This window comes from Hemibagrus wyckioides, linkage group LG06, assembly GCF_019097595.1.
Source record: "Hemibagrus wyckioides isolate EC202008001 linkage group LG06, SWU_Hwy_1.0, whole genome shotgun sequence".
Classification (NCBI taxonomy): domain Eukaryota; kingdom Metazoa; phylum Chordata; class Actinopteri; order Siluriformes; family Bagridae; genus Hemibagrus; species Hemibagrus wyckioides.
In genome coordinates, this window is record NC_080715.1 from 37,188,156 (window position 1) to 37,198,678 (window position 10,523).

The 10,523-nt window shown below is 36.5% G+C and overlaps 1 protein-coding gene across 1 annotated transcript; it reads left to right on the forward strand.

The window, feature by feature from the left end:
* Nucleotides 1-8,338: 8,338 nt before the first annotated feature.
* Nucleotides 8,339-10,523, forward strand: LOC131354075 (carbohydrate sulfotransferase 12-like). The gene has a single exon (XM_058391343.1). It carries the CDS (start codon nt 8,387-8,389, stop codon nt 9,473-9,475), a length of 1,089 nt encoding a protein of 362 aa, XP_058247326.1. The 5' UTR covers nt 8,339-8,386; the 3' UTR covers nt 9,476-10,523.

The window sequence follows — 10,523 nt, forward strand, 5'->3', positions numbered from 1 at the left end:
TTGGGCCCAATTTGGACATTTCCACTTAGGGGTGTACTCAATTTTGTTGCCAACGGTTTAGACATTAATGTCTGTGTGTTGAGTTATTTTGAGTGGACAGTAAATTTACACTGTTATACAGGCTGTACACTCACTACTTTACAGTGGAGCAGAGGGTCATTTCTTCAGTGTTGTCACATGAAAAGATATAATAAAATGTTTACAAAAACGTCAGGGGTGTTCTCACTTTTGTGAGATACTGTATTATGCATTAGCACCTGGGTGTGGAATACAAAATTGGCTTGTGTCCAACTGTAAGATAATTTCCGAGCTATTAAATTACGTTATTATCTATATAACACAATGTTTATTTTTCCATCAAATGTCACCAGATGAGATTTTTTAGAATGATTCATCACCCTGTTTATTTCAACACCTGTAATTAATGTCTAATCCTTGTCTATTTTTTAATAATAATCTTTCAATCCTATTCTGTTTTTCTTGGCATCAGCCCAGTTACCGGGTATGAACACAAGACAGACCTTACACACGGGTGTTCAAGCATTTCTGTTTTTCTCAAGTTACCTGACTTGAGTTCCGTCTAGTTCAGTCGATTTCAGATACTTTAAATGTCTAAGGCTTATGTTCTATATCTGAAACTTTATCCAATACAAAGAATGTCACCAGATGAGTTGAATTCATCTCCAAGCTGATCTACACCACAAAGCACTGGGTACTCATGGGTAATTTGGATTAGGCAATGAAACACATCGCTAATTAAGTTGTTTACAAGGAAGAATTCAATATTTTGTTGATTTATTTCAAGCTCTATTTTGTCGTTTATGTAGGCATCTGTGGCGTGCCAATGTTTATCTTGTTATCTTGGAATCTATAACTATATTATAACCATTACTTATTATTATTATAACATCATAATAGTTAATTATTATTATTATTATAGAATCATAGAAGTTGCTGTGAGAAGAATAGGTGGTAAAAATAAACTTTCATTGTTTGGTGTGTACATAGATGCTATTGTATAATCACTATTGTTAATTGAAGCATTAACTCTCGGTATGCAATTGTAATCTTTTTGCTAATCTTCTTGGACACTCGAAACTGAGCCTTACAATTCTCCATGTCATTTTGTTGACTGTCTCTTGTGTTTCTGTAATAGTTTAAACACAAGTAGACTCATGCATCAGGGTGTGTTTTCTTTTCTTGACTGCTATTCTGTTGTGAAAGTCTTTTAATTAAAATAAACAAAAACAAACAAACAGGACATTCAAGTTCTTCCACTCTAACCATTTCAAACCATGGCTGTGTCTCAATCAATCCCCAAGATCAGTAGTTAGGGTGCTGATCAGTACGTCATTTATTTTAAGGGCTAAAAACCAGAGAGCATTGATGCACATGCATTTGTTCACTGAAAAAAAAAGGCGGTTAATGTCAACATCAAGTGCGAATAGCTTCTTATGGTTGTTGTAGTGCTCAAAAGATTACTTATGTAAGCAATTTTTAAACTTTATTTGACGTTCTATATATTTTTGTATTTGTATTATATATTTTATGTTTTTTCAAAAGAATCCACTAGCTTGTGTGATTACGCTAACACATTTATATGACATATAAAACTGAAATATTTTATATGTTTGGGTTTTATGGGTAGTCATATCACTGCAAATTGTCTTCAGTGACCCAAATTATAGTGCGCCAAGGTCCGACCTTGCATCTAGGTAATCAAGTGCCTTCAAAAAGTATTGAGGGAGTACACATGATCGATCGATCTATCTATCTATCTATCTATCTATCTATCTATCTATCTATCTATCTATCTATCTATCTATCTATCTATCTATCTATCTATCTATATTTCTATCTATCATATCTACATGTGGGTATGGGTATGATCACCTGTGCTTATAATGCTTGTATATATATATATATATATATATATATATATATATATATATATATATATATATATATATACATAGTTCTCACTGTTCACTGATCCATACAGTACAATTACTAAACAACTTCCAATTGTATCATAATGAGGATTTATTTTTTCTAATCAAGCTATTAGACCCATGATCACTTTTGTGCTCAACTTTAATAATACACCAGGTTTCAGTGTTATAAGTTATGAATTCAATGTTGAGATACCCAGCACTGACCCCGATAGTAAATGAGTGATTCAGATACAATAAGAAAGTTTGAGGAGTGATTACTTTCCTTTATTCTTTATGTTGTCACCAGACAGGCAGGTTTGTATTAAGATTACTTATTTTGAAACTTTCCCTTTGTAAGTCACATCAAACTGAAGGAAGTTATGTTCCTAAAAATAGGACATCCTAGCAAGGTAAAATATATTAAATCTAGTCATGATGACCTAGCCTTTCTGAAATTATTAAACCTAATTCTAAACAGTTTTACACATTTCATGAAATAAAAAGAAATCTTTGGGAGATTTTCAGTATTTCTATATTGAAAGAAACAAGATAATCTGCCAAAAAAAAAAAATTAAACCTAGTTAGAAAAAGGGTTAATAATCGTTTGTATAATTTATTTTAATCTCTATTTAATACTCTTTAAAGATTTAGTAAATAAATTGGAATCTAGAAATTTTTACTTATTTTAAGCCTGAAATTGTAAAATAGATCAATTTGCTCAATCAATTATTTTTCTAGAAAGAAGTGAAATTATCCACCAATAGGAAATGTAAAGCTTAAAGCTAGGCAGATATGTTTACAATTAAGTTTGGTTTATTGCAAATCTTTTTCAGTCTTATTTACACTGTTTTACGCTATTTTTTTCCTGTGGAAATTTTATCGTCACTATACTAGTACAGCACAGCGAAATTAGAGCAGTCCTTGCAGTGCAATTCTCATATAATGTGGTACAAATTATACATCCTTCTTACAAATTTAATAATTAAAAAATACCTGAAGCCAAGGCAACAGTGATAAATAAGTCGATTATAAGTTGGTAGAAATAAGAATGTAAATACTATTTATATAGATTTAAATCAGTTATTGCACAGTTGAACATAGGGATTGCATATAATGAGAGGGTATTAAATTGTCACTGGATGTAAACATGTCAAATAATAAAGAATATAAAGTGCACAAGAATGTAAACATACTGAGTATATGTGAATAGACACATAATAGTGCTTTACTTTACTTTATTTCTGATAAAGATCTTCAGGTATTTGTATGCCCTGTTGCACTCATACACACAGTGTTACCTCCACAAGAGGGCAGCAGAATGTTGGATTAGGAATCAATAATCTCTAATAAACCCGCTGCTTGAGGCTGATTAGTGAGGTTATGCTGCCACCTTGAGGTTTACTCGAAAATGTGATCTTATCATATCCCACATCTCTTTTCATAAAAAAGGAATACAGTGCTTAAAATGGATGTGAATCATTTTTTGAATTTGTGAATGAAAACGAATTATTTTCATCGACATGCTAATAAAACCATGCTTTAAGCGATGCTTGATCTTTCTTATAATTTCCAATAATAAAATCTGTGTCTCCCACAAGCGGCTCATCTCTCAGTCCTTTCTATTTTTATCTGTTCCTCCTAAAATGATTGAAAAAGAAAACAGAGATTTTTTTTCATGTGACAACATTTCCCAGTTTCTATGACTACTGTCGCCAGGCAACGATCAGACAGTGCACCGCCTCCTCCAGTGTAAAAGGAACTTAAACCGAGACAACCTTTCTCTGTTTCTTGACATCATTTGATTCACATGAGCTCATCTGACCATGTCACATTAGATTCGGTAGGCCTTATTCAGTATCAATATTTAGTTTAGACACATTTATGTACTAAAATACTAAATGACCTTCCCTACGCAGTGTTTATTCATTTCTAAAAAACCTCTGTTTAGTAGCTTTACTCATACATATTTATAGTATTATATGAATTTCCTGACTATAAATAAGACATATATATAAAAACCCTAATATCAGAAAATTCTTCCATATCTAGCCGTATGACTATTTCCTGCTCTGATAACACGGTTTCTATTAAATAAATTCCATACACACATATAATTGGATAAAGGTGGGAACAGATTCACAGCTACACAAGCTGTAATGGTTCCTGTTTAAAAATCGCTGGGATTCAGAAAGAAACTCAGAAGGATTTCGTAAGTTCTGGATGATTTTTTTTAAGCTAGATTATATTTATACATATGAAATAGTGTAGGCAGTATGTGGTATGACTAATAATAATAATAATAGTAATAATAATAATAATCATAATAATAATAATATAGAATGCTCATTGTTTATCAGGTGGATATCAGGAGCTGATTTATTCATAAATAGTTTGTAGAATGTCTACACAAGAAATGTTGTATTTATGAAAATGATGTGAAAAATACTTGTGTTCCTGAGTGGGTGTAAATTCAGACATAAAAAGTCTAACCAACATAAAACACATTTACTTGTTGACTTTACATCAGATCATTTGCATTGATTACCGAACTTTTATATCTGGAATATATATATTTTCATTATGTTTACAGCGTTAAGCAGACTTCTTTATACAGAGCGACTTATATAAGTGCTTTGGAGTCTTGATCAACAACCCAGGGACCAGGTATACCTTCGAGAACATGTTAAAAGGATTCAAAATAACTTTAACTTTAATTTTAAGCCTTTACCCTGAGAGCTCATTTTGTGCTCTCAGCTGTCTGTGCTCTCGACCTTTTATGGAGTTTGGTTATTTCTAGACATATTTGACTATTTTTTAAGATTTAAAATGTCTTCTTCTTTTAATGTCTAATCTTCCAGATTATTCTGCTAATTTTAAGCCTTATTTCTAAAACTAAGAAATATGTCATGTTCCAACCTACTATGCCCTCTCATAACCAACAGAGGGATCCCTCACCCAAGTATTAAGCCACTTCCAGGGCTGGTTACTTCCAGGATTCTATGGACGTTTAAGTCAACTATGTCTTTGGTTTGGAGCTTGCGTTGTGCACAGGGGCATTGTCATACTTGAACAGGTTTGGCCTTACAACACAAAGAAACACAACTGTGTTCTTACTTTGTGGCAACAGTTTATTGAAGACCAACATATACAGTAGATGTAATGGTCAGGTGTCCACAAATGTAAATATAGTGTACACTCTACATATTTTTAGTTCAACAAAATCTCTTTTTTAAACACTTAATACTGTCATACATGTCCCTATGAACGTTACTACAGAAACAATATTTGAACCAGAACATTAATATAGACCTGTGGTTATTAATGTAACTACACCAGGTTACGTATATAACCCAATTCCCTGACAAAGGAACAAGACCCTGTGTCATGGCTAACACTATGGGAATGCTCGTTTGCAGAAGTTGTGTCTGAAGATCTATGTGAAATCATGCCGATTTATCGGCTCAGGTAGGTCATGTGACAAAGCAGTCTATGACAGCAAGACTATAAAAGGGCATCTATGTCACATTACTCCAGTTTCTACTTGACTGAAGGAAGTGTGAGTGGACAGCTAGGGTGTGGCTCATTCCCTTCTCATAAAACCAGGTTACATATGTAACCAGGTGCAGTTCCCATTCCCATTCCCATTTCATCCCAATCGAATGCTAATACCAATGCCACCACATGCTGGGAGATGTCTGTCAACCAGAGGTTTTGAAAGGGCACAAATGAGCCAGGAGCAGAGCACCATTAGCCCTGTAAGACCCAGGAGTGGGGTCCAGGTCCAATTTATAGATCCTGAGAAGGGTGTGCAGAGATAACCAACCAACCACAGCACAAATATTCCGGAGGGAAACGCCTCTAGCCAGAATTCTGGACAAGGTGATACACCTAGTGGAGTGATTCATAATCCCTCTAGGCAAAGTTACACAGCGTAACTCGTAGGTCTATGATATAGTTACCACTAGGGTGCTTCTTGGAGACAGGATTGCCAAAGCAGGCAAAGAGAGAGGACTTATACCATGCATTTGAGCAATGGGCATAAGTGCTGATAACCTGAACTGGGCACAGCAGATGCAGTCTCTCCTGCTCTGCTGACTCATGGGGTGGAGGGCAGAAAGGCCTGCAGAAATGCTGGACGACTAGCTAATAGCAGGTCCATTTCCTAGTTCAGAAACTCTTCAGATGTTGACTCAATTGGCTCAAAGTGGGCTTAGAGAAGCCCCTCCAGGACCAATGAGAGGTCCGAGGAGAGAAGGTGTGGTCTGATGGAAAGCCTCAGCCATCTGGCAACACACAGAAGGTGAGAGACCAGAGAATGTCTGTCCACGTAACCCTTATTACCCTAAAAATGGTGTCTGAGCCAGAGTTGAAATGGTCTCATATGTAGCATGTCCAAAGGAATAGCTTTGGCAGCTTCAGTCATAAGCCAAGCACCCTCTGTGCCTGGGCAGCAGAGAGGCATTGGTCTAGCCAGATGTCCTTTACGGCAGAAAGGATGGAATCCCCACGAACAGGAGACATCATGGCTGAATCCCAACTATCCCCAAGAAGGTTGTTCTTAGAGAGGGAGAAACCAAACACTTCACTGGGTTGAGCCTAAGACCAAGGGACCTCATGTGGGCAAGCCTGGCATCTCAATGCTTGGCTGCCACTTCCCCGAGACTGAGCCCAGATGAGCCAATCATCTGGATAATTACATGAACATGTACATAGATGACCTGGTGTGCAATGATGACAGCAGCCACCATGCACTTTGTGAGGTTGAGCAATAATACTAGGCCTAAATGGAGAACCCGGCACACACAGGTCTAAAATTGTCCTTCTTGGGAACCAAGAAATGCTAGCTGTAAAGCCAGAGGCTCGACCTGGGAGGGGAATATGCTTTAGCTTTCTTGCCTCAGCAGGCCTGGCTGGGACCGGTGGCTTCTGATTGATAGCCTTAGCTCCTCATGCAGTGAGGGAAGAACAGGCCCTTAGGAGATCATGGTTCAATAGGAGCACAGACTTTCTCCATGGAGCCGATAAAGGGGAGAGATAGCTTGCAAGCGTCTCTTCAACCCTAGCCATCGCCACATGTTCATCTAGACCCACAATGGCTGATTAGCCAGCATTCGTCAACAGTCCTTGTTTGGGTTCGGAGAAGTCGCAAAGTGAGCTCCCGAGCCAAAGTGGGGTAATCCAATAAGGGAGAGAGGACAAGAGAAATGGAATCACATGTCACTTGTTTTGCTAACTCGACCTGCGAGACCCATGATTTAAGTCGGCACTCTGCCTCAGCGGACGTGGGACCCGGGCCATGAGGCACAGGCTTTTGGCTGGAGAAAACAGGCATGCGAGAGAGCCCTAGAGAGTCGTGTGTGCATGCTCCACACAGAGCGCTTCCTGAAGACAAAGAAGCTGGAATAATGTGCCGTAGATGTCCTTTTATGGTCTTGCTGGTGCGCTCGGCTTCGTCACGACCTACTCGAGCCGATAAATCAGTGTGATTTCACACAGAGCTTCAGACACAACTTCCACAAAGAAGCATTCCCATAGCATCAGCCATGGCACAGCATCTAGTTCCCCCTAAAGGGAAACACCTTCTGACCAATCAGATTTAAAAATTCAAGATCACGGCGGAAAAAATCCTGATCATGACATTTTCAATTGCTTCAAAATTAAAAAGAAGGTGGAAATTATGGACCACATACATTATGTAACTTTCTTGTACCAAACTGAACAACTGTTTACTCAAGATTTGGGGCAGAAGTCATGCATTTTCAGCACCTGAGCTCTACAGATGTTTTTTGCCACAAGGGGGTGCCAGAAGCTTGCTTTATTGCTCCTAATTTACCCTGAGCGACATAAAATTTATTACACTGCAGAAATAATTTTTTTAGCGAGTGAACACAACTTGATTCAAGAAAAAATATAATTTCAAAAATATAATAATATAATTTCTCTATAATATATATAGACCATTAGGCATAGACATTTCATGCTTTAAATTCTCTTCTTCTATTGGCTCTTGTTTTATTAGTTTCTATATGCTTGAAATAAGAAAATTAGAACATTTTTAACCTCAAACCAAAAAAAAAAAATTGGTACAACACTCTTACATATGTTTAAAAATTTATAGTGTAGTTTCTATTTTATTATACTTCTGCACCTTTCGGTACCTAACATATATTTTAGTTAACAATAACAGTGGCTGTGTTTATTATCAGTAATAAGGATGTGAATCTCATTAAACCTGGCAATGTTATAAATTTGTAGGTGTGACCCTAGAAAATGGGTGAGGACAGGAAAAGAAATTCGGCAAAGAAACAAAAAATCCAGAAAAAAAAAGCAAAAAAAAAAAAACAGTCACCTGACAAGTTGAACGACTCCGCCCCTGCTAATAAACGTCAGTTCAGAGCTGTTCAGAATGCTGAGTCTCTTTCAGAAAGAGGTTCTCTCAGGTACCAGAAAACATGAGCAAGTTTAAGAAGTACTTTGTTTTAATACTGAGCGTCATTTCCTTGATAGTTTTTATATACAATCAATCAGAAAATGGAAGTGAAGCAAATATCTATTCAAAGACTGACCCGGAAACTGGAACCCAACCACGGCTGGACATTGTCGAGGACAGGAGATGTGAGGGGAAGATCCACACGAGCCCACTGCCACTGAAGCTGAAGCACCGACAGTACTCAAGAAAGATGCTGCTTTATAAACAATGCAACAATAACTTGGACATCAGTGGCAAATGGGCAACATTTGACGACATTCCCCATGAGGAGTTGCACAACCTGCTAGTGGACGACAGGCATGGAATTATCTATTGCTACGTTCCAAAGGTTGCTTGCACCGCATGGAAACGGACTATGATTGTTCTGAGTGAGAGTCTGAAGGTGTACGGTGTACCTTACAGGAACCGTCTAGACATCCCCATCGAGGACGTTCATGGATCTTCTCTACAGCAACTTAATGCATACCCCAAGGCAGTAATGAAACAAAAATTTGAGACATACCAAAAGTTCATATTTGTTCGAGATCCTTTTGTCAGACTGATTTCAGCCTACAAAGATAAAATTCAAAGCCCAAATCAGATATATTATGAAAGGATTGGGATAAACATATTAAAGAAATTTGGAAATGTCTCTAATCCGCCAGCATCTGTAGAGCAAGCGCACGCTCAAGGCATTGTTCCGTCTTTCTACAACTTCATTCAGTATATCCTGAGCCTCCCAGCAGGAAATTACACAAAGTTTGATGAACACTGGCGACAAACAGTTCACTTGTGCCATCCATGTGCGATCGATTATGACTTTATTGGGAAAATGGAAACTATTGAGGAAGATGTTGATCATCTGCTGCGAATACTCAGAGTCGATAACATTGTTGACTTCAAACCGTGGACAAGAAGCAAAACAGAGCAGAGTGAGATAAAGACCTGGTTTTCCAACATCACCATAGAGTGGAGGAGGAAACTCTATGATATTTATAAGGCAGACTTTAAACTGTTTGGATATGAAAATCATGACAATCTAGATGATCCTAATCCAGAAAACTTTATATGAATCACGTTGTTTATTGTGTTGTGTTATGTAGTATGATTATTGTTTCATGACATTAGTAGCTTCGTCATATTTATCGATTTGAATGTCAGGGGTGTCATGGTAATGGAAAATCTTATTCCTGTTTCTCACACTACATTTGATTTGTTTGACTTCTGTTTTTCTTGTTGTATGTTTTAACAATTAAAGATCTCATAATTACCCTGGACAATACAAATGAAGATTTTTCTGTTTTTTTAAATTGCTTCAAGACACTAAAATTCCTCTTAATAAGCCAAAAGTGTAAGATGAAAATTGCTGCTTGATGTTTCATGCTATAAATAATTTTTGTACCTGATGTTATTGTGTCAAGTTTTGTAAATTATTTTTTCCCTGTAAATTATATTTCTGCATCATCAGAATTTTAAGTAGTAGGACAACCTGAAGAAAAAAAAATAAATCGAAATAAATAAATAATAATTGTCAGTGTGAAATTACAGTGTATATAAATAAAGTGGAGAAACATTAAAAAAAAAAAAAAGACTGAGCTGACCTATTTTTCCAACATGACCATTGGGTGTTGGATGATATTTATAAGGCAGACATAAGATACTTTGAAAATCACAACACTCTAAATGATACTGATCTGTAACTCATGATCTGAATCATGTTGTTTGTTGTGCTGTGGTTTGTAATATGATTAATTACCTTTGATTTAAATGTCAGCGATTGCAAAAGTGTGTACATACCTAATCTTGTGCAATGTGTTGAAGCACAACTTTATTTTTTTATTACACCATTCACAAAATATTGCCAATATTTTCCCACATTTTCTTTAAACAACTTTTTCAACACATTTAAATGTAAGCGCCTCTCTTATGCACAGCCTGCTTCAAGTCACGCTACAGATTTTTCGTTGGATTTTTAGTTGCACTCTGGTTAACTCATTCAAAAACATTGATCTTTTGGTTAAGCAATTCCTTTGGTGATGTATGGAGGTTTGCTTTGCTTTCATTCCCACTTACAGACACGTTTTGCACTAAATTTGACTGGTATTTCTAGCTATTCATGA

Coding starts and splice junctions, on each gene's coding strand:
- LOC131354075 (XM_058391343.1), top strand. CDS start 8,387: ATGAGCAAGTTTAAGAAGTACTTTGTTTTAATACTGAGCGTCATTTCC.